Raw genomic sequence first — 23,865 nt, 5'->3', positions numbered from 1 at the left:
ACGAAAGCTATCTCAGTGAATGAGACATCTATGCGGTAGTTTGCTGAGGAGGACAATTCAATTAACATCCTGCAGATGCGAATGCGTCCTCCGCGTTTGGAAAGATACGGCGACGAGGATAACGAATACCAAACCGTTGCAATAAAGATCGTTTGCTTTGCCTACTACGAGATGTGCAGGCCTCTTCCCATCGTCACCGGACCAGACTCCGACCAATTAAAGCGTTTCAATTTGGGCTCGTCTGCACACGCAACACACGAGGCGATGGTCATTTCTCTTGAATGGGTGCGCGAATTGTGGGCACGCTCTTGTCTGCAGCAGTAGTGCACTTTATACCGCCAGAGCTAATCAATCGAGCAATCGAATCTGACGGATGGGTTCAATTGAGACTTGCTGCGGTAGCGCATCAATGCCGCCTCTCCGTCAGTGAGGAAGTTGTTGTGTGTGAAGGTTTCCAGATGCGGTGCTTTAAAATTAAACGCAAAAGAACGATGATGATGGAAGTGGTATTTCCTGCTACTTAAAATATTTGTATCAAAACGCTAACAGATGCTTCACCTAAAAAAAACCCAAAAGAAAAGCGAAATAATATTCATACGGCATAAATAATATGAATGCTTCAACCGGCCCCGGAAAAATAAGCCTGCAGTTGCGCCCTGGATATCTTCACGGAACGGTCGTCCTGGGAATAATTTAATTACTCTCGCACCGTAAAGCCACACCGCGCTCGGTGGTGGTGATGGTGTTGGTGGCCAGAAACTCTCGTCCTTTTTTTTTTCTTTGGTCAGAACAGAGAACCGAGCCAGACACATAGCACACCGGCTGTTTAGTGGTTAAAGCGTTCTTTTATGCCACTCCTACGGGCTCTATCTATTTGGATAGCTTGAAAGGCCAACCCCATTTCTCCCCATCGCTAATGTTTCGTGTGACTTTGTTAGGATGCCGGCATGATATTTGGCCTCATCGTGATTATTTTACGACGTCCAACGCTATACACTCTACAACAAAGCAGGGAAAACGCGATAAATACAGCCGTGAGAGAGAGAGAGAGAGAGAAGCCTTGCAATGCAAAACAACCAAAAATACCTAGTCAAAATCATATTCCACAACAACGACAAATTTCTGACACGGCCTGACAGTGGGAAGGAAAAGGAAACCTCTTAACCCAACCTCTCAACCCATCGTCACTTTTTTCGTGACGCTCAAGGGCAACAGCAAAGGGGTCTAACACCGGAGACACGGAATAAATAAATAACCGAGCCAGGAAAATGTGTTTCCACCCGAAAAAGGTCAACCCCGCGATGCCTTGGGTGGTGGAAATACACACGCGCGACACCTCAACCTGCGCTGGAGGAACTCAACCTCACTTTCTCGTTGGAATCCGTGCAAGATATTGTACCATTTCCCAACCAACACGGGGGCGAAGAAAATGGAATTGAAATTTTACCTTTTTTAAAAAATAATTTTACTAAAAACCCCTCTCGAAATGCTTAGTTACTCAATTGTTGCAATGCAAACAAAAATGGGGAGAGAACACAAGTGTTGAAAGAGGTTGAAATCGATACTGCTGTGCTATATTGTAACATTGTTTCGATTACAATGAACAAACATTAAAGGGGTGAATCATCGTGTATGCCTAAATCGCATTAAGCGTAAATTTAAACAACAAAAGTACTCATAATGTAGCTCCAGTTTGCTACACCACGCGTTGCCTTAGTTCTAACCAATCACACCACTGTAAAATCAATCCACCCCACACTTAGGGGGGCACCTTTTGCATAAAGATTTGCATTAATCTTACCCTTCGCAACGTTGGGAAGGTCAATTTGTTAAAAATAATACAAAAAAAAACCTGCTCCTTCTGGTCGTCCCCTCTTGGGTGTGGGTCCCGGCAAAAGAGTCATAGCGATCATGTTTTCCTGCTGCAAATGCATATTCGAATGTTGTGCGAAATGGAAAGGTGCACAACCACCGGCGTCTTAAAATAATAAATCGGTTTCAATTTCCCTGTCGACACGAAGAACTTTGCTTCAAACCCCTCCGTAGAAAATCGAAAGGAAAAACCTTTTGCGGACAATTTTTCTTTCACGCTCGGAAAAGCCGAGTCTCTCTCTCTGTGTGAAGTGGACAAACTTCAGCACAAACACACGGATATATCCGTGTTCGGTTCACGCTAGAATAGTGGGAAAACATGCGCCCGTGTGTTCCCGCGCGTCCCTGCCGTGTTCTTCGGCTTCAACCACAAACCCAAACTCCTCCCCGGGTTCAGGCTTCAACGTCGCGGTACACACGACACGGCCAACCCTCCCTTACCGCAACGAAACAACGACTCAAACCCCCGCGCGCGTCACGTCGATTGCGGGCATTGCGCGCTCGGGGCATATTCAACCCGCACAAGGGGGCACCGGTAGCACTTTATCGGCAAACGTCACTTGCGTGGTGACCGTGCACGAAGCAACATCGTCGTCACATTCCGTCGTCGTAACGTTATCCGCCGCTTAGAATAGAGCCGTTTGTTCCGTCCGTACACCGGAAGGAGCGTGTAGTGTGTCTGTTTCTAAATCGATTACTTATTTACATTCCAGCAAGAGTTCGAGTAGCGCTCGGGAACTCGGGAATCCGTGAAACAACCTGTGCTGTGTTTCATCATGTTCGTCTTGTAAATGTGAAAAAGAGAGTGTGCGTTTTTTAAAGTGATCTCCTGTTGTCAAGAACGTTCCCGTTTTGCAGCGAAAGATTTGTGTTAAGTTTTGTTACAATTTCGTGCTTTTGTACGTCTGTACGTTAAATGTCCACACCATCCCCGGGTCAGACACAAGACCAACAGCATCTTTAGTGTTATTAGAGCCGTAAAAACGCAGTGAAACAGTTTTCTCCATCGACGAACAAAATTAGAACGGGTAACAACAAGGACGCCCGTTTACTCTCTCTATATAAATAAAACTCCCCGACGAGACTTCCCCGATACACAATGAGACGAAGATTGATCTGGGATTATTTGGTCCCGATGGTACTACTGCTGACGATTCTGCTCTGGACGAGGTAAGAAGCAACAACGGCCGCAAAACTACGCGTGGCATACAACGCCACCACCACCACAACACCTTCATCCAAACGGGGCCAGGAAATCAGGACGTAATCAACGCCAATCATTCAGGCACGGTCACAGTAGCAAACAAAAAAAAAACAAAAACGCAACAATAATGTCGACACACCACCCGTCGGTGTAATCATAATGATTCTCCATTCTCCCTTTAAATCCAACAAACTCTCACACACACACACACGCAATTAGGTTTACGAAGCAACATTGCAATCTAGAGCATATGGTGCTTAGACAAGAAGGCAACGAGGGAACGCGAACCTCAGGAATGGCCACTCCGCTCAACTCAGCCCCAATCAGTAGTAGCGCGATATCGTCAAGCCTGTACGAACTTTAATCTTGCTCTTTGAAGCGATGATACTTGGCGATACTTGGCCAATGGAAGGTGAAGTGCCGTAGAACTCCATTAGACCACTACTAGACACGAAAATCTTCGGAGCTTTTGAAAAACAAAGACCGATACCGAGAGTACCGAAATGTTTGGAAGATTTGGGCGAAACAAAGCATTGGCGCTTAAGTGTGGGCTTATGCTTACAGCCACTCCAAATCCCTATGCCTTCCACCGGACACATCATGATTGATGTACGAAGATGACTCTCATGTGAAATTGCTCCAGGGAAGTACACATTTAGCTTGGGCGCGTGCTACTCTTGTAATAAGACTTTTACTACACAAAACAGGCAACTGAATCAAAGTGTGGTCTATTATGCACCAATTAAAAGGGCGACGACGACGAGAGGTACCAATTAAAGTTAAACTGAAAGCAACAGAAACCTGCAAACATTAAATCTTCAAGTCCTGACACGTGGCTAGCAGAACACGCTGCCTGCCGGCACATGGGTGGGACACCATGTAGTAACAGGGTGTTGTGGTAACCACACAAAAAACCTTCTACTACCTTCTGCTAGCGTCAATGATAGTAGCGTTCAAAGTGCAAAGATTGAGGAGTACAGAGCCGGGTGGTGTTTTGGCTAACCGATTTTCGACGGTCACAACCAACGTGGACGGACACGAAAACCGGTGGTAGAGCACGTACTTCTTGTGGGTTCACCCGTTGGCGATAGGTGAAGTTCATTAAACCTTTCCGCGGGTTGCCGCAAACTATTTATACAACAGTCTGTCCCAAGCTAATCATTAAACCCACCACGGGGGACTGGAGGACCGGGATCGGGGGCGGGATGGGACGCTTGGTTTATTTGGTTATGATTAATTAGCGGCTTGGAAGTGACGGTTTTGGAAGATTTTTCATCCTCTTTCTAACCGCTACTGGGAGTGCAGGAGAGTAGTACGACGTGCATGTACGAGTGTACTGAGGAGTTCTCACCCAAACCTTCAGCTGAACACAGGGTGTTCAATAATATTAATTTATTTTGATATTTTTTTTGTTTCTGGGTTTTGCTATTGGTAGAATAACCGTCTAGAACTGGTCCTTGTATTGGTAAAGAATTGACATCAGACAGAACCAAACAAAAGGTCATTAGGATTAGAATTCGGGAGGCTTGGAGTCTACAAAATGGTGTCCAAATAGTTCCCTAAGATTTGGACCAAAATTACGTACATTTTGTTGCACCATTCTGCTTGAAGCTCATAGTGCTCAACTCCTTTAGAGGTTTGTTGTAATCTATTCCTGCTCATATTATGGACATCGTCTGTCTGATACAACTCAAACAGTATTTCGTCCGAAAGAACAACAAGTGACATAAAGCGACAACACCGAGGACATTTTAAGGCGAATATGTGTAGTTGACACTGACAACAATATCAGAACAGAATAACAGAAACATTGAACAAGAATAACGACACGTACTTGACGATGCAAATGTGTGTTCAAACTTATGGAACACCCTGTACGCACAGGGAGTGCGCCAGCCAGTAGGTATGCTGATTCCGACAAGTACATTAAATACTTCACCCGTACTTGCTAACACGGCTAAGATCGGCAGACAGTTGACTCGCACTAGTGTCACACATATATATTAACCACGCAGGCAGCATTATAGACAAACCCGGGAAAAAGAGGTTTAACTAACATTAAAACCAAACCTCCCTTCTCTCCGGATAAGAGAAAACTATGCCGGGCAACTTTCATTGCGCTTATGTTCGGGCTGGTACAAGCTGGTTTCGCAATGATGGTCTTTAATGTTTTTTTTCCATTTCTTTTTATGTCTTATTCCCTACAAATGCGTAATCCACCACTGCGCGAATTGCCTAGGCCTTTGGTTGGGCCGGTGCGAGATCACCGTGCGAGCGCGCAAGTACCGGGAATGTGAACAGATCAGAAACCGCAGCACCATATGGGATAACGCTGTGTGGTAGCCGTAGCCATCGATTGCAATTGCAACTGACCACTACCGAAAGCAAGCAGCATATGGGGATTATATTTTTCCCGGAGGGAGCGGGGACAAACAAACGATGTGGACAGTAGTAGTGCGGCAATCGATCGGCGATCATATCGGGCTGGTGGATTGGGAGGGTGGTAAACCGGTCTAAAACCTGCGCCGTTTTTACATCACACCGTCCCACAGCACGGTGCAGCACGTGACATGGTCGAGGTACCTCCTTACGCTTACCGGCATTAGACGCCGGGACGACTTTGATCGTGGAAGGTATTTCTTCCTGATTCCCATTTTGTCAGAATCGTCGGGGGACGTTCGGTTTTAATCGTTTTTCATTTTAAAATTGAAGAACTCGCCCAGAGCATTGGGATTGTCGTGCTCAACGTGACAATTCTTCACCTCCTTCCAATTCTTCACGTCACGCCATCTCCCAATAGTTCTTCCAAAAAATATGACGAAATCATATGACGAATACTACGATCATATCGGCAAACATGCGGCGATCGATGATGATGTCTTTTGGTGGGCACTTACTGTCCAGCTGACTATTTATCCTTCCCAGCACATTCCACATTCGAGTTCCAGTGGATTTGACCAAATATTGACTTTGTGTTACATTAATGCTTCGCCGACACAACAACGAAAAACTAAATCCAAGAAACATTTCGCAATTACCCTATTACGTGGAGATACGGGGATTGACTCATCAAATATCCCACCGAAGTAAGAAACGCCTCGTTCCGTACCGTAACATTTCTCCCCGTAAGGGGTGCACAACAGGTTACAAACGGATGCCTAGGGTTTTTGCTGCGCCATCGAATCAACTCAACGCATACAAAATCACTTCTCCTTCGCTGACACCCTTGACCTCGATTGTAAATGCTCCCAGGAAGTAATATTGTAATAATAGCAGCACCAACCACCATCCGTCCCCTCTCTGTGGACACTGTGGAGTACGTGAGGGAGCCCGGGAGAGTTTGGGGGCGGTATATCAGTAACGCCACATCGTCAACCACCGCTGGACACTTTGGGCAAGCGTGATATGGGTAGCGTCCGTGGAGCCGCCGCCCCAACATAAAGAAAAGACCGCCGACTCATTTAATTCAATTATTCTAATGTGCCTTCTTCCTTTTGCCCCACGTACTCTGCTCTAACAGCGCGGAAAGCGCAACAAGCGCGTGCAAACTCCCCGCCATTGCTCTACTGGACCGACGGATAGGAACCCCAACAGCACACACGACCTTCTCAACCTGGACGTTGCCGCGTTGATTCCGCGTTGTCCGTGTGTGTGACGAAGAGAAAGATGGACATTCGATTGGGAAGAGGTCGCGTTTTGGTTGTTTTTATATCCAGGAATGCGTGGACTGGTCTGTGAAAAAATGACCATGCGAGGGAGATTCCACCAAGGCATCCCGCTAACTTCAATCCGCGCTTTAATTGAATTAGATTGACATGGCACACAGGGATTGAACGAACACTTATCGATCCCAAGTTCGAATGAGGCGTTTTGGACTCTAGCTACTACTTGCTATCTTCAGCCTTTCAACATAAACCCCTTCTTAAAGGCGAAGACAGTCACCTATTTCGTGTTGGTACTATGAACATCAGCTGTTCATGACGCATTTATAGCCATTTCTGTCGTATAACTCATGCACCGAGTCATACAAATATTGCCAGCAATAGCTGTGAAGCATCGGGTAAACATTCTGTTGCCCTTCTGACGTAATCATCTTCGACACACTGGGTGTGGGATGTTGATAACTCGCCTATTCGTTGGAGGCTTATCAGACGAGGGAAGTCAAAGTCCATCCTAACCTTTGCGACACATGATATCTTTGGAATTCCATCAGTTATGAGTCGATGTATTAGAGAACCGATTGTTGTCGATGTTGCGGAAATGCTCCACGTGGTGCCGGATATTGGTGTTGAAACGTCCTCAAGAATTGCTGTCCGATATACCAAACCAATCCGTCTTGTGTCCCCTCTGATGTGTTCTGGTGCAGTTTTTTACTATTTACCTTCTCTTACTCACTATCCTGTTCTAGTACGTCGGAAGTGCACGCAAAGAATGAGGAAGATGCGGCTAGCGACGGGGAGAATATATATGACGATGAGTATGATGATACATACGACGATGACGGCGACATCAGTGGTCCCTTACCAGTCGGCACGGATCAGGCACGGCACGAAGGTGGTGACAGTGATAAATCGAGAGTATCATCCTCCACGACATTGCCGTCTGGTGCGACGAAAGCAACGTCCACCACCGGCAGTCCTTCGCTGGTCATTTTTGGTGATGCAGACGGTACGTAGCAACATGGCGTAGCGTGTTTAGATGAGTTCCAATTTCCAACAATTCCGTGTGTAATATTTTTTTCTCTTATTCTTGTTGTAGATCATTCCACGGAACAGGAAGAGTATGCGTGCCCAGGTGGATGCAGCTGTTTCGAAGGGATAAAGTACATAAACTGTTCCCACCGTGCCCTTACGGACATCCCTTCCATTATGCCCGGTGTTGTGGTACGGTTAGATCTGAGCCACAACAACTTGAAGCGTCTGAACGTGGAAGCGTTCCAGAACATTACCGATTTGCAGGAGCTCCTGCTGGCAGGCAATGCGATCGAACAGTTTGACAAGGAACTTCTGCTAAAGCTCGACAAGCTGGAGATGCTAGATCTTTCCTCCAATCAGCTATCGAACCTGGATAGCGATTGTTTCAGCGAGGCAAGCAAATCGCTTCGTCGGGTGTATCTAAACGACAACCCAATCGTCCTGCCGGATGGCGATCCCTTCCTGGAACTGCCGGAGCTGGAGCAGCTACACCTAGTGAATTGCAATCTCACTGAGCTACCGGACGAAGCGTTCAAGGAATTGGGCGGGCTCGAGCTGCTCGATCTCTTCGGTAATCAGTTCGACGAGGTACGAGAATCATCCCAAGCTTCCAAAGCACACGAACGAGCTGCTAATGAATTTGTTTGATTTTGTAGGATATGAGCGTAGATATGTTCGAACCGCTAAAGAATCTGTTACATCTGCGACTACCCTCACTGTCGGAAAGCACTGTACGCGAACTATGCGAAAAACTGGAACGGATAGACGTAATCGACATAACAACACACAACATCAGCTGCTTCTATCTGACGTCGGAATCTTCCTTCGAGGAAAGCATCATTGTGGATGTACCGAAAACTCCCGAACCCATATTCGTGCCCAAAGGTAGCCATTATACAAGCATTTTTTCTTTTAGACGAAATGTACTCATTCTTCGTCACGATCTTTTAGAACCAACCACACCACGCCCGACGCGCAAGGCGCTGAAAAATTTGAATGATATTATGCAGGACTACAAATCGTCCACCGCCAGGCTGGAATCATCCGATCTCGCCCTACAACCAACCACCAGTGCGACGAATCCGAAAGGTGGTAGCATTTCATCCCCACAATCCGGATCTCCTTCATCCGCGTCCATCACGCACCCCGGCAACCTGCCCGCGGTGGAGGACGGTGAGGTGATAAAGAAAGCTTCAACCGGGTCCGAACATCGCACCGATGGTGAACAGTCCCTGCTCGCATCGATAACGCCCGAAACGATGAAACAGCTGCTGATGGCCATCATTGGCGTGACCGTGCTGGGGCTAATCATCGGTCTGATCTGTCGGCGAACCGGCATTAAGAACAAACTTTGTGGCACCAAACGACGCCCGGCCCCGACCGATCAGGTACGACCGGCAGAGGAGGTCCCTCTCAATAAGGTCTAGGTCCGATCGATCGTTTTTCCGATCGCGGTTCGATTTGCCAACCTAAAAACAAAAAAAGAACACTGAAGAAGGAGATCAATCGGGAAACGGGGAATTCGATCCACGACATTTACGCGCGGGGAAGGTGAATGGCGTGACTGCGTGCCATGAATTGAATTCGGCTAGAAATTCGCCCGTCGGCAGTATGATCCGTGTGCATGTGATATTACTTACAAAGTATTAGGTAACATCGTCTTCAAATAAGCTGTCGGTAAATTGTGGGGTCGGTTGTGTGCGTTCCGCAATAATGCATCCATCATCAGGCTGCATATATCAGTAGAGATCGTTATCATGTTTTTTTTTGGTATTGTAAATATTTCATCCTTTCACAAATGCTTTGCAACACAAAGAAAGCGCAATAGAAACCGAACTAGCCAAACAGAGAGTCGAACCTCTTCGAACACGTTTGAATGCGAATGCTTCGACAAACAATTATTGCCACCAAGGCTTTAGGCGCGTTAATATATCGTAGGCTATCATTACCCAACATTTCGTTTTCCCTTTCGATGGACAGTACAGCTACAGCGAGGGATAAATGTAACAGGAGCACGAGGAAGTATCTTGAATTAAATTTCATACTTTTCCACACCACACCCACAATCGGCCGGAAGTTGCAGAGCAGTCAAGCATGGGGCAGGTTTACAATTACTAAGTAAAAACCAAATAGTGGCACTTACTAGTGTGCGAATTTAGTTTTAGGAATACCGTGTAGTGATGGCAAGATTTTTTGCAGCAACGCAGGTGAAATCTTCAAACAAGTGAAACGCTAGAGGCTGCGCTTCTTCCTATTTTTGTTTCTCTTTTGATAATCACCAGAAGAGCTAGACGGCACATTTTGGCAACAAAACGTTAAACGACGAGCAACACCGTTTGTGCTTATCTTTGTATTCTTGAACTGATAATTTCCCAAATACGGTTACTTTCATTAGAAGAAATATAACAATCCATTACGGTAGTAGTAATAGCTGTAGTACGTATATCGATAATATAATACACATTATTGGCTGGTGGAGCATTTAGGGAAAGGCTTACTCTAATGACACATACGTTCAGACATAGTTCAGCTGTGTGTTCAGCACTCACCGTGGACATTCTAAACGCAACCAATGCAAGAGTACGGAAATGGTTCTTAGTAGAGGGGAAAACAATTAGAGCACCGATTAAAATAAAACGCGAGATGTGCATTTTGTGAACTTTTGTAGATATTTTACAGTTGTCAGGGGTTTGTGAAAGAAATCGTATTCAACGAAAAACATTATGCTATATTTGGGTTGTGGCAAAGTTCATAAATAATAAAGCAAAATGTGTACAACTTTATCGCCACTAATTATTATAGCTTTTAGGCAACAGCACAAGTGCCATCACAATGCAAAAACATGAACTTTGCTGGTTTGCGTTCAACGTAACAAATTTTCTATATTTGTCTGACGGTTGAATTCTAACGTGTGCGTGACACGAATTACTAACGAAGCCAATGAAGTTTTCTCCTCATTTTTACAGTTCGCTTCATAAGTACATACCTACTTACGAGCGGTTCCACAGAACGGTAATCCATAGAACGAGCTATGGATTTTGTTTGGACGTTTTGGACACAATTTGCATATGCGGAATCGGATCGATGTAGCTAAGTTTAGAGCGTTTAACTATTTGAAGAAATTATCGTTATTCGAACATTTTTTAAACAGTTGTTTATAATATTTGTACTAATTTTATGCAATAATCTTGACCTTTCTTACTACGTTATATTTTCTTGTAAAACAATGTGAAATATTCCTTAACGGTTTAAAACACAAAGACTATTCAACGTGGTACAAGTAATGGTACATCCTTCGAAAAGATAATTACTGCGAATTTTCCTCTTGCCCATGTGTGCCCATACCGTTCGCCCATTCCTATATTTCGCTTCTGTGCCGTTATTGAACCAACGTCGATCATTTGCGTCATGTGTATCGAACATGAAAAAAAAAACAAACAACACAGAACCTTCCACACAACCGGTTACCATTGGTGGGCCGGTAGCGGTAAGCAGTGCGAACAATTTCTGCAATTAACTCGCCAATGTAAAATAGGAAGTGAGTATGCATCAAGGCAAATGTGGCAAACTGCGGCAGCAAAAAATCATAAAACGATATCTCCGCGCGGTATCATTTACCGCTTGTACAGGTCACGTGGGATAAAGCGGTTTTATTCTACCCAAGGATGTAACGAATTTTGCTAAAGAAGTACTATAATTCTCCCAATGATCGCAGGAAATAAAGGAATTGTATTACAATACTCTTATAAATGTTTCTAGGTAGATATTTGAGCTTATAAGTGATAACGTATTTATAGCTCATTTATCAAATTTTGTCTTTTTTTAAATAGACTTTGTAAGTCTCAGACTTAAAAACAAAACTTGTTTTTCATCAGCTAAGCATTTATATAGCAGGAAATATTTTTATAATGAAGTTTCTTTACAACATATGTAAGCTTTATGTTCACAACATTACCATAACAAGTGAACATCAAACCATGAACCTTATGCCCAAAATAAGCTAACTTTTGATAACATTGGTGTAATCAATTCCAGGGTTAGTTCTTTTGTTTTCAAGGTTTTCTCTTCACATATTGCTCGATTTCTTATCAACGAATAATTTTCATTTTGGGCTATGGCAGCCCAGACAAACAAAACAGAGCAAGCAAACTTACCTCCATAACCAGAAACACGTTCTGATCCTTCTCGGTACAGGCCAACAGCTTAACCACATTCTTGTGCTTAAGGGCACTGAGCTCCTGCAGGATTTTTATCTCCTTCCCGAGCAGACTCTGCGATTTGGCCAGGCTTTTCTTCGTGATGCTTTTGATCGCCACCGGATAGTGTGCCTGTGGAAAAGCAGAAAAAGGGGAAAAGCGGTTGATTAGTTGCGGATAAGAAACCGGGCGGGTAGCAAAAGCCTGGATGGAAGTAAACAGAACGAAGAAACTTATTGGCATAGATAAGGGAAAAAATGTGACCCGAACCACCCAACAAGAAGCTAGAACGGTACGGTACGTGATAATGGCTTTAAGAAGCACACGAGTGTGCGCCCTTGGAATAGGATGGCGACCTAACCGAGAGATATAGGAATCATATTGCAAGCTCTGGGTGTGGATGAAGAAGGATAAGCTTGAAATTTCCAGAAGAAACAATTGTGCAACATTCCCGTGTGATAAAAACAGTTTCCTCGTGACGGTATGGTATGAGATATCTTTAGGATAAGCCTTCTTTATTCCGTAAGTAACAAATTCTGGTAGTTTGAAGGAACGGTTGCAGGATTTATAATATGCTCTAAAACAAATAACCATCATATTTCAATCTTTGCACCGCTCCAAAGTCTAAGGTCTTAAGGAATGTAAACAAACTTTGTTTGTGCGTCTTTGTTCTCGTTTTACATGGCGCATGCACGAGAGCAGACGTACTAATTGGGTCGTTCGCGAATGAACACATTGACACCTACATTTTACTATCAGGCACAGATCTGGGCGCTGTACAGTAATCCAGCTACGCCGTATAGCGAATTAATCACTCATTCACTGTTTTCCCACAGCATGTTTGCCGCGTGGCGATGAGTTTGACCGATAAGGATTACATAAAGGACAATGTAAAGGAACAGCAATAAACGAGGCATACGTTGGAGAATGATTCAAATTAACGCCTACATCCTTAGCCATTCGTAACACATGCTGTAACTGTTTGTGATTTATTGGATAACTCATAATCACGGCTTGGCTTCGGAAGCTCATGCCATTTAAAACTAGTCGCGGGCGTGCCTGTCTCTATCAGGGGCTAGCATACAGCAATGATTTGTTTATTAAAGCAAAGATTTAAAAAAAAATAAAACTAAATAAACATATTTTTATTTCAAATAAAGCATGGAATTTAAAGATCATTTTAACGACTTCCGCAATTACAAAAACCTTAGTGACACACATACAAAACATAGAAACAGAAATAAATAAAAATTACCACGTCTGCATCGTGCTCATTACATTAAAAAAATAGAATCCCATTCATGAAATAAATTTTATATAAAAAAATAAAAATAAAACTAAAAACATGACATGAAATAAGTCAATTCATCACCAAAACGAGGATTAAAAAATGATATGTAAACACCATGGAAAAAGTAATTAACAAGTTAATGCGAAGTTATAAGATAAAACGTGGAAAAGATAAGATGTGTGACAGAAAAGAAATTAACTTGTTTGTAATGCTTTTTTCCTACAGAATAAATGGTCGAGCAACTACTTCGCCCGTTAGTCGGCAGATATCATAGAGATCCAACCGTTGGAGCAACAACAATATAAAATATCAATATATTTTCCTTAAATCTACAATAAATGTTTGTTCGACGTAAATAGGATTTAGTTGGAAAATAAAATGAGAAGATTTTTGTAGAAAAAAAGCTTGTTTTAAAAAGTAATAAAAACCATGACAAAAAGCTTGAATCGAAGAGTTATTATTTAAGGATGTATATAAGCGACCGTGTAGGACTTTAAGATACGTGTGAAAACATGAAAAAATAAAAAAAGCGTTGAAATTTTACGAATCAAACTATGTTGTCTACCAACATTGAAAATATTTCGTAAGTAATTGCAGCCCAGCGATACTGCTTCGGTCTGTAATTGTAGAACGGAAAGTTCAAGAAACATGCTGTGTCTTTGGAGTCTTTGGAAAGTCCAAACATTTTATAACGCATCGTTCTTTCCTACACGTCTTAAAACCGACCAATTACATCTGACAAGGGAGTAAATGGTTTGAGTAAACCTCACAAAAACCTTGATACAGTATAATTTACATTGAACGATTCATTGTCGACGGATCATTGACAAATTTGTTTCCATATTTGTTAATTTATAAACTTGTAAATGTAATATAAATTACTGTTTTGGTTAAACAAAAGATCTCTTTCATCTTATCAAATCGATCGTTGCCTACAGGTATAATGTTTATCCCGGAGATAGAAGTGGAAGATAGTGTGCCGAACCCTGACGCGCTAGATTAGGTGTCTCCAAACTGCGGCCCTCGAGAGTCTCCAGCCTCTGTGTTAATAACTGCGGCAATTTCAACCAAAGCGGCCCGTGAATTGGAAAAGTTTGGAGATCCCTGCTCTAAAACTCCTAATTGCGGGAGAAAACGATTGAAATGTCTTACAACAAACTTGCAGATAGAACCAGCAAACAAAGCATTAGCTATTCTAAAAACAAATAAAACATTAAATAATCCAAATCTTTTACATTTCAACACACTGAACCATACTTCGGCCTCTGCTAACCGGAAGATATTCTCCGTCAATCGATGCATAAACATATCTGCTCGGCGCCGTTCACAATCACCGCAAGCCTATACTACGCAAACAAACTACTTCTCGCGGGTTTCAGTAATGACCACCGAAAGTGGAACTACCTGTTCCAAGGTCAGTTGCGACTCGTCGACCGTGCGCTACGCAAAGCACCTTCGAAGGAAGTGCTCAATCCATCTGCTTATCATTCAAAACGCAGTAGAAACGACTGATGACGCCCCACGTTTGTGTATATTAGGCGGCACCAAAGCACTGACCAACATTTCGTCCACCTAGTCCTCCACCCTACCACCCATTGGCGCAGGTGGTCTACAATATCGCCCTCGTTCCGATCTCTCGCGGTTCGTGACGTATGGCAAAAGGTGATTAGGTTGCTTTGTGTGTTTATTTTTCTTCCAGACCAAAAAGGCTTTTCTTAGCTAACTACGCAATTTCCCATCGGCTTCCTTCTACCGAGAGCTCGCACACAACCAAAGCAAGGGAGTGCTACATGTGTGTGCGTGAATGTGTGTGCTGCAAGTAGCAAGGCGAAAAAAGGAGCTCTGTGCACACACTGAAACGAAGAGGAAAAGTAAATGCTTTTAGTAGGCTGGTCGGGGGTTTTGTTTCACTTACCTCACGGTGGCGGCCCTTGAAAACGACCGCAAACGCGCCATGGCCGATGATTTCTTTACTGTTGTACTCGAAACTCCCAACAATTTCCATCCTGTTGGGTGGTTTGGCAATTCCGCTACAAACCAACCAAGTTTTTCGGCGTCCTCGTCGTCGTCACGTTTCGCCAGCCCTCCACGATGTTCCCGGCGTGCGGAGATGAACGAAAGAAGCACCCTTTTGTGGGGGGCCTGCCGAGCGAGAACTCGGTGTTTTGCACGCAATTTCACAATCTATGCTAAAAATCAGCACTTTTTATCGATACCGCGGCGCTCGGGAGCAACGGAAGCATAAAACCTTCTCTTCTATTGCAAAACGCGTGCGTTTGTTGTTTTTGGTGGTGTTGCTTGGATTGGTGCAGAAATTCTCTCCTGCTTTCTGGCGATGATGATGAATCAATCCTTTATCACATACGCACACCAACACAAAGATACTACCGGGGTAAACGTATCCCGGCAAGGATAACACCGCATAAGGATATTCGCACTTCCGTCAATAACACTCTCGTTAAATCACACACTACACTGCTTGTATTTACATAGGTGGAACACTACACTTTGCTGACTTGTTGGAATTAGCACTTGTTCACACGTTTTTATTTCTACTTCAATCAACTTCACAAACCTCCTACGCAAGGGCGTCATACAAACGAAGTGCGATAGGAAGGAGTTGCAAAATAAACACTTTTTCTTCACTTTCTTTTGGTGCAAAATTTTCCGATTGACATTTCTGCTCCAAATTCACCTCATGAAATCAATAGAAACAACGGTGTGTGAATGTTCTTGCTTTCCTGTTTTTCTCGCACACTCTCTCCCTCTCTCACACACTGGTTTTGTACGTGATTTTACAGTGCTTAGTATTTGTTATATTCCTTTTTTCTTAGAAGATTGCACTACTTTGTTGTTATTATTGTGGTTTTACGCTGCTGCAATCTGGTATCTTTCTCAATGCTTGCCTCGTTGTTTCGCGCAGGTTGCTCCGGGTTTAAACTTTTTTTCCTTTATCTTACCTGCCTGCTACTACCAACTCGCGCTTCCGTGTTTTGCGATGTACGCAAGGAGGAAACAGCACTAATGGCGTAGTTTTCGGTAGGCAAATTATTCGCATCCACACCCGTACGTCACACTATTTTTCCCCTTGGCACAAAAAGGGCACATACACACCTCATTTGCAACGCACGGTACTTCCAGACGGAAAGATTTTCCTACACTTTTCCTTCTCTGTTGTGCCACGGGCAGTGGGTATAGAACGAAATTTTCACTTCAGCCCAGCAGCTGCTGCTTGGATGACACTGGCTGGGGCATTTGTTTTGAGGCTATCACAATCACAAGTTTGCTGCACGCACTGCTATCGAAGGTGTTTTCTGCGATAATTACGGGACAGTCGTTGCGTTTTTCCCGCACCCGCAATGGAAAACCTGGAGCGTTTCGTGTTCTTTTTTACTGCGATACAATCGATTTTCCGCAACGCTACCTCTGCTGCAAGCTGCTGCTATTGCCCAGAGAACGGAGTACGAGTGTGTGTAGGAAACAAATGGGTTTTTGTTCGCAGCAATAACACACCACACGGAAGATGGTGCGGCAATGTGTGCGTGTGTGTTTCGCGATTTCTTTTTCTTTGGCAATCGCGCATTTGTTCGACTGCTCTGTTTGCGCTTGTGGCGCTGTGGCGTGAGCAGGACAGGTGCGCCTCCGCGCATGTCACGTCGTTTTTTGACAGCAGAGCTGTCATTGTCCTAGACGTTTGACAGCTGATTTTCTTTTGAATGAGCGGATTAAAAATTGTGGCTTTTTTAATCGTTCTCCCGCGGGTTATTACCTTTTAGTTGCAGATGATTGATTACAAAATAGATACACTTCCTATGAAGGGATAACTCTTTCTATTTACCGATTATTCTTGGAGAATTAAAACAATCTCTCTTCTGAACGACGTTCTACTCCCGCTGCTGGTTAAATTCAAGGAAGTTCACAGCATTCTAAATATTAAAAAACCAATAAAAACATTAACCAATTCTTTCCATAATTATTCTATTTCATAAACGATATACCTGTTAATGTTTTGGTGTTCTTATTGTCCTAGCAAGAACAATCATTTATTTTGAAACGATATTTTCTTGAATAATGCAAGAAACAGCATTATTTTCATTTACAGACAATCGTTTTCTTGTGGCAAAAATACTCCACAAAACACACGCCTCTCCCCACTTAATACAGTCGCTGAGCGGTACCCATGGACGATTTGATGTGCAGCGAGCGTACGTTCTGCCAGTGCTTCTTCAGCAGCGACACGAGGAAGTTAATGGCCAAATGCACGTTCTGTGCCAGCTCATCAGTCGACATCTTGACGTGACCGACGGCAACCGACAGACACAGCACCTTCTTCATCTGGAACTTGATGGTAGCCTTCACTTCATCGATCTTCTGCACCATCGATTCACCGTGGCCGAGCAGACCCGGGAACTTACCGGCCTTGTTCAGACCGGGACCGAGCAGACGTGGGATCTGCTTGATCAGCGACTCGGAGGCCAGGAACGCATCGTACTTCTTGGCTAGCTTCTTAACCAGCTTCTTGTTCTTGTTCAGCTTCTTCAGGGCTTCGGCATCCATGAACGGGATATCGTTAGCCTTAGCTTCATCGCAATGCTGCTGGTCACCGAGCACGCATACCTGCATCTTCGGGCGCGGAATGTACTTTAGCCTACGAAGGGAAGGAAACGATCAGAATTAGTATTGAGTAGCATCAAACATTGATTATAACAATCAAGAGCAAGATCATATTGAATTCACTACTGTAACTCACCACCAGCGTAATGCCTAGTGGTTATGGAATGCTATCAACCCTATCTGGTCGGCCGAGCAGTTTTCCTGACCAGGACAACTCTCTTGGCCTACTCATTTCATTTTAAGACCCTGAGTGCAGGTCCGCTCCCACCATACAGGGAAGCTTCCTGTTGTAACGACTCAAAACAATCTGGCACGCGTGTACCGGATGTGTTCCGTATCGTTCATCAGGTGAAAACATACTTGACGGTGCCGGAGAAACGCTTGTCCTTCTGGGGATCGTAGTTCTTCAGACCAATCTGGAGCTCCACCGTTTCCAGGAAACGACGTTTCTTCAGTTCGGAGCCCTTCAGGACTTCACTGACGCATTCATAGAGAATGTCACGGGATACTTTGGACCTGGAACGACACAAGGCAGACAAATTCAGTTGGGTTGGATTGGTAAACATAACCTCACAAACTTCATGATGTGTTTTTCACGCTTCACATTACGGAATACGCAAGAAACACTGCGTGAAGTTATGCTAGACTGCGTTAGTATCTCTTCTTAATTAAATTTAACCATATATGGTATGAATTAATCTAGTAAAATTATTAAAACTTACGCCATTGCACCAAACGCGACTGCACTCGTTGACGATTACAAAGAGAAAGAGAGAGAGTTTGACAGTTGATCAAGGAACAACAATTAACCGGAAGTTGGGTGATGTGCTGACCGAAACCCAACTGTCAAATGGTGTGCCTAGTGAGCACACGGAGCATTCTACGCAGAAGGAATTTTCCGAAGATTTGCTTCCTGGCGATAGCCGAATAATCGGTATCAATTTATGATAAAAATTTTGGTTATCCATTGCATATTCAGATAATTACATTTTAATAATTAGTCATTTAAAATAAATAATTTAAAACCCCAAAACCGCACCTGTACATGCGCAGGAATGCAGTGATTTGGCAACACTGTCTCAATGATTTGTTTATCAGCAGTTATTTCCCGGGCGCAACGTAAATACTGCAGTCGCCAGTGCAGTTTTCATTTTCGTTTAACTCCGGGGACATTTTCCCCGCCAGGAAAAAAGTAATTAAAAAGTCTATCCATCTGGGAAACCTTGAATGGACAGTGGGTAACGTCTCCATGTGTGTTTGTCTGAACCGAGTTTATCAATTCTAGCGATGATTTTACGTTTGTTCATCCTGCTACCGGTTCTGGTGGTTGCACTGTTCCTGTACGGTGCCATCGTAAACATCGGCTACATCGAGGAGAATCGATGCCGTATGACGTACATGTTCGAACATCCGCAATACACCCGGCTGCCCGTTCAAGGGAATGAACGATTCCCGAAGTACGGTCTATACGCGTACTCGGAGGGTTACATTACGCAGCGTGTCCAGCAGCGTATCTTTACCGGTGCACCGGTACTCTTCGTGCACGGGAGTGGCGGTTCGTACAAGCAAGTGCGTTCCTTGGCCTCGGTAGCACTAAGGAAGGGAATCGACAACAACTGGCAGACCCACTTGGACTATTTTAGCGTAGACCTGAACGAGGAACTATCCGGCGTGTACGGTGGATACCTGCAGGATCAAACAGAATTCCTGGAAGTGTGCATACAAGAAATCGCCCGTTTGTATGGTGCCCGTGGTCGTTCCATTCGGATGTTTATCATCGGGCATTCGGTAGGAGGAAAACTCGCCCAGGCTGTCGTTGCACAGACAGGAGCACGTGGAAACATCGGTCGGCATATAGCGGGTATAGTGACCCTGTCGGCACCGGTCGATAAACCCGTCGCACTGCTAGATCATTACCATCAAAGCTTCTACGATCGTATTGAGCAGGCATGGAAAACGAACAGATCCGTGACAGGGGAACTGAAACATTCTTCAACGAAAGCATCACTCGACGGCATTCTGTTCGTCACGATCGGTGGCGGAATCCGGGATATCATTGTGCACGATGGGCTGACCTCGTCACGGTATGCCGATTTACATGCGATGACACACAACATTCCGAACGTATGGCTTTCGGTAGATCACCTGTGTGCGATGTGGTGCCTTCAGTTTGTGCTGGTCATGAACCGATTCCTCTTCAGCATGGTTGTCCCACAGGGACGCAACAGCTTTGGGTTTGTCGAAGAGAAACAGGTGCAGCTAGATAAGGCGATACGTTTCTTATCGCAACCATTCGCCGGCTCGCTGGATGACGACGACGAGAAAGCGCGTGTTCCGGTTGGAAAAGATAAAGAGATATTGCTGGTTCAACATTACCCGGAACAGGAAGATTGGATCGAAGATATCCGACGCTCGTTTACCGAGCAGCATCGTGCCGGTATGCATCGTACGCGCGTTCAAATGATTCGTCTCGTACCGGACAAAGTGTCCCATCGATTCCTTCGCGTGGAGGTCATCAATTCCGAACAGGACAACTGGCTGTCCGGTTGTGCGGCAGTGGAAATATACGGCAACTCGCGCATGTGCCAGAAGGCGGGTTCACTCGCTAACTACACACTACCGGTTCCATCGTCGAAATTTGATCGTTTCGGCGCTCTTTTGGATATGCACGAGCTGAAACGCAACAACCCGACCTGGACGCACGTGCTCGTGAAGATTCCACGCACCATTAAGCCGGTGCAGTTCAGTGTGGATATATTTAACCCGGACGAAAGGATGATAAACCTTACCATGCCGTACTGGTTCGACTATCGAGCTCATACTATCCTGCAGGACGCATCGCCGGATGATTCGTTCTATAGGATAAATATTCGAGGGATGAGACACACCTATCAGACCATTGCGCTGGATCTTACTGCCATGTCGTGCGCTGGCGTTAAGGGAACCGTTGTCGTGAAAGTGCACGTCCCGTGGGCCAACGGGTACGACCGTTATGCGTTCCACGAGGAACTGAACCAGACTACCGTATACATTTACCCACCGATTGAGAAGCCACCTGGAGGGGAAGGAGAACGGGAGGGGCAGGAGGAGGTGCCAATTCAACTAGACGTGCATCTTACTCCCGGATGCAAATATCGTATACGTTACGCACAGTCGTTACGCGTCAGCATTGCGCGTATTGTGCAGCAGCATCTAGTGCTCATACCGGCCCACTCCATTGCACTGCTGCTGCTCGCCTTTAAGGATCAACTGTCGCAAACCGCCCACGACGATCCGGCATTCGTGGTCGGGAAGCTGCGCAGCTCGTTAACCAAACCGGGCCCGCTAGTAATGTTGCTAGCGACCAGTTCCCTCATCGCCAAGTTCCTAACTCTGTTTAAAGCTATTCCCCGCGTGGAACTGCTCGCCACACCGCTGGTTGTTTCGATCCTCATTCACCTGGTCTCGCTCGGTGTGCTCGTGATCGCTACGCTCGGACTGTGGGGTGCGATCGCTTTCTGTGCCAACTTTGCCCACAAAATCATACTGCGATTGATAGCCCTCCCGATACCGGTCATGTCCTCCACGTTCCTGTCCTGCATACACAAGTTCCCGCTGGCCGTTGCCGTGCTGCTGATAGCGATCGCACTGACTGCTTGCGGCGGTGTCAGTTTGCTGTGTGCGGCCGCCGTCTACTTTGTGCTGCTCTCGAAAGCGTATGAAGATTATTTGGAAAACTTCGTGTTTTACACGGCGCGCAAAATAGCGGCCCGCCTTTTCGGTGCACGGGAACAGACCGAACGCGATGGCAAACGTAGAAGACACCGGAGACGACCGGCAAACGAAACTGGAGACGAGCTGATGGTGATTAACTTTCATCTACCGCTGTTTTTCTTGGTGATTATGTTGGCCCTGCTCAATGTGCCAAGTGTTATTACCTGGGCCAAGAACTATCACTACGCGAACACGCTGCAACCGGACCCATCGCTAGTGCCGGCACTGATCGTGCTGGTTTGTTTGGCCGTTCTGTGGCAGCTAAACACGCCCCGCAACGTTTACGGGTACGAACTGTTGGCCGCCCTGCTGGTCATAGTGGCCTTCGTATCGGTGCTCTATTGCCAAGTGCACGTATACCGACTTAATTATTCGATAGGATTAGTATTTCTCGCCATCACCGTACACCAAATAATTGCGCCAAAGCGACGTGACGTCGTGGAGATGGATGCCGCTGAGGAGAAGGAACCGGAAGGGATTGTGCAGCAGCAAGCGGAACAGGAGTCTGTGGATGAGAAGAAAGCAAATTAACCATGAACTATGTATTATGCGAATGCGTGTTAATTGTTCTATTATAGTATTTCAATAAACGATATAAAAACCCTTCGCTAGTCAGCTGTTTTGCCAAAAGAAGCGTGTGTGTTTTATTAACTACTACTAAAGAGAGAAATTCGCCAGGCTCCGGTGGGCTGGTCATGTGATGAGATTGACGATGGATGGCCGTTTTAGGTCGTCCACATGGGCACAGGACGCGTTGCAGATCGAAACTGAGATGGAGTGATGGCTTTGGCAAATCTTTCTACTACTCTACAATTAATGTCGCTTGAGACCTCTTAAGGTTGTTGTGCCGTGGCAGGGGGTGGTCTGCTAAACCTCCCCTTGGTGAATTGCTCGTACGATCTGATACCTATCACGAGTAGTCACCGGCCTTGATCCTACGCCTCCTCGTGGCGCAGCTGGATACGGACATACTGGGTCTCACTAACTCAGTATGGCCAAACTAAGTTGGGACGGGAGTGGACCGCGAGATGTAGGAACTGGATAGTAGTTGAGTATCTGCTAGCCGTTTTTCCCTAAAATCCGTTGTGTCTGCAGGAAGTCGCGAGATGTAGATCTGGAGATACCTGTCCGGTGTTCCGAACGTCAACGTGTAGAAATTAAAGCAAGCACGGGTAATGGCAGGATCACATGAAAGGTCAACCCTAAAATCCGTTGTGTCTCCGCAGGATCGCGAGTGTTAGGAACTGTAAGCTGGACTGCCAAATGTAGGCGCTGCCACTGGACGTTCAAACCTAATATTGCCGCGCCCTGCCGCAGGACCACGTGTTGTGGAGTACTGAAGATGGATAACAGTCCATTCGTATACACGCTGTGTCTTGCTAGGTGTGGGGCTGAAATAGTGTTTACCGATCAAGTCACTATAAGTAGGCCATATCATGGCTCCGCCGGGGCAGAACTCCAGACTCCTGTGTGGATTCCGTGATCATCTCGAACACCTGACATCTAACCAATGATCATCGCACGGCGCCGTGCAAACAAAACCCCTTTTGTTAGCTTCTTAGTAAGGACAAATGTACCCAGAGGGCCTATGCTGACGTAAATGTCCTAACGGGCCATCGGGCATAGGTTTCTGAGGCTTGACGAGTTGTTAGTCCGTAGGCGCTCCGGCGAATCGGGCAGTTCTCTGACAATGGTGGTTCCTGTTTGAGCAGGCTTCCTTGGCTAAGGATGTGGGTTCTCTATGAAGATTCTCTCCTCTGACAATCCAAAAGAAAGAAGGTTGTTGTGCCGTTAACAGCATATAAAGACTACAAATATAAACTCGTACGGGTTTTTATAAAAAATGGAAGCTTCGTTCTGAAAATTTGTCAATCCCAAATCAATGGAGATCGATGTCAACTGACCCTCAAAAGAGTGTAAATTATTGACGAGATCTGCTACTACTATCACACAAACTCATTCATGCTCCAAATAGATTAGAACCTGCAACCTATTGTGCAGTTGTACAATCATGTGCAGCACTGTCCTTCTAATCTCATCTGTCAAATGATGAAACGTCAAAATACGTACACCGGACGTACCCGATTTTCCCGAACTATTGTGCTTCCAACACTGCCAACAAGAACAACAACAACACACAGGCAACAGGCAAGTTTGGAGGAAAAGCCATTTCACTGCTGAACTTTTTCGTTATTTTGAATGGCAAACGCAGCGGACTGAGCTGAGCGTGGTACGTAATGT

At 45.1% G+C, this 23,865-nt stretch overlaps 4 protein-coding genes across 6 annotated transcripts in view; 2 read left to right on the top strand and 2 right to left on the bottom strand.

Annotated features, from left to right (window-relative positions):
- Nucleotides 1-16,637, bottom strand: part of LOC128299904 (serine/threonine-protein kinase ULK2) — a 30,993-nt gene extending 14,356 nt beyond the window's left edge. For all 3 annotated transcript variants that reach the window (XM_053036048.1, XM_053036051.1, XM_053036049.1), the window contains exons 1-2: nucleotides 15,173-16,637; nucleotides 11,925-12,098 (exon numbers count right to left, since the gene is read on the bottom strand). In XM_053036048.1, coding sequence (XP_052892008.1) covers nucleotides 11,925-12,098; nucleotides 15,173-15,262 — 264 coding nt within the window. In that variant the 5' untranslated portion in view covers nucleotides 15,263-16,637. The remainder of the gene's footprint in view (nucleotides 1-11,924; nucleotides 12,099-15,172) is intronic.
- Nucleotides 2,592-9,200, top strand: LOC128299905 (leucine-rich repeat-containing G-protein coupled receptor 4). Its single transcript, XM_053036052.1, has 5 exons — nucleotides 2,592-3,042; nucleotides 7,485-7,744; nucleotides 7,835-8,358; nucleotides 8,427-8,655; nucleotides 8,722-9,200. Exons 1-5 carry the CDS (start codon nucleotides 2,972-2,974, stop codon nucleotides 9,195-9,197), a joined length of 1,560 nt encoding a protein of 519 aa, XP_052892012.1. The 5' UTR covers nucleotides 2,592-2,971; the 3' UTR covers nucleotides 9,198-9,200.
- A 720-nt stretch (nucleotides 16,638-17,357) lies between the features above and the next one.
- On the bottom strand, nucleotides 17,358-18,698 carry LOC128308921 (60S ribosomal protein L10a). Its single transcript, XM_053045534.1, has 3 exons — nucleotides 18,594-18,698; nucleotides 18,232-18,387; nucleotides 17,358-17,905 (listed from the first exon to the last, which is right to left on the bottom strand). Exons 1-3 carry the CDS (start codon nucleotides 18,596-18,598, stop codon nucleotides 17,413-17,415), a joined length of 654 nt encoding a protein of 217 aa, XP_052901494.1. The 5' UTR covers nucleotides 18,599-18,698; the 3' UTR covers nucleotides 17,358-17,412.
- Nucleotides 18,699-19,158: 460 nt separating this feature from the next.
- LOC128309719 (GPI inositol-deacylase) lies at nucleotides 19,159-22,237 on the top strand. Its single transcript, XM_053046177.1, has one exon. The coding sequence runs from the start codon at nucleotides 19,159-19,161 to the stop codon at nucleotides 22,153-22,155; it is 2,997 nt and encodes a 998-aa protein (XP_052902137.1). The 3' UTR covers nucleotides 22,156-22,237.
- The last annotated feature ends 1,628 nt before the right edge of the window (nucleotides 22,238-23,865 follow it).

This window comes from Anopheles moucheti, chromosome 2 (genome assembly GCF_943734755.1).
Source record: "Anopheles moucheti chromosome 2, idAnoMoucSN_F20_07, whole genome shotgun sequence".
In the NCBI taxonomy this organism is placed as follows: Eukaryota; Metazoa; Arthropoda; class Insecta; order Diptera; family Culicidae; genus Anopheles; species Anopheles moucheti.
Note: the sequence above shows the minus strand (reverse complement) of the source record. Positions and strands in the feature narration are given on the sequence as shown.

Bases quoted from the DNA above. Each gene is read 5' to 3' on its own strand.
- LOC128309719 (XM_053046177.1), top strand. From the start codon at position 19,159: ATGATTTTACGTTTGTTCATCCTGCTACCGGTTCTGGTGGTTGCACTG.
- LOC128299905 (XM_053036052.1), top strand. From the start codon at position 2,972: ATGAGACGAAGATTGATCTGGGATTATTTGGTCCCGATGGTACTACTG. The intron at 3,043-7,484 runs GTAAGAAGCAAC...ATCCTGTTCTAG, and splicing joins ACGATTCTGCTCTGGACGAG to TACGTCGGAAGTGCACGCAA. The intron at 8,359-8,426 runs GTACGAGAATCA...TTGATTTTGTAG, and splicing joins TCGGTAATCAGTTCGACGAG to GATATGAGCGTAGATATGTT.
- LOC128308921 (XM_053045534.1), bottom strand. The intron at 17,906-18,231 runs GTATGTTTTCAC...TTCCCTTCGTAG, and splicing joins CGTTTCTCCGGCACCGTCAA to GCTAAAGTACATTCCGCGCC.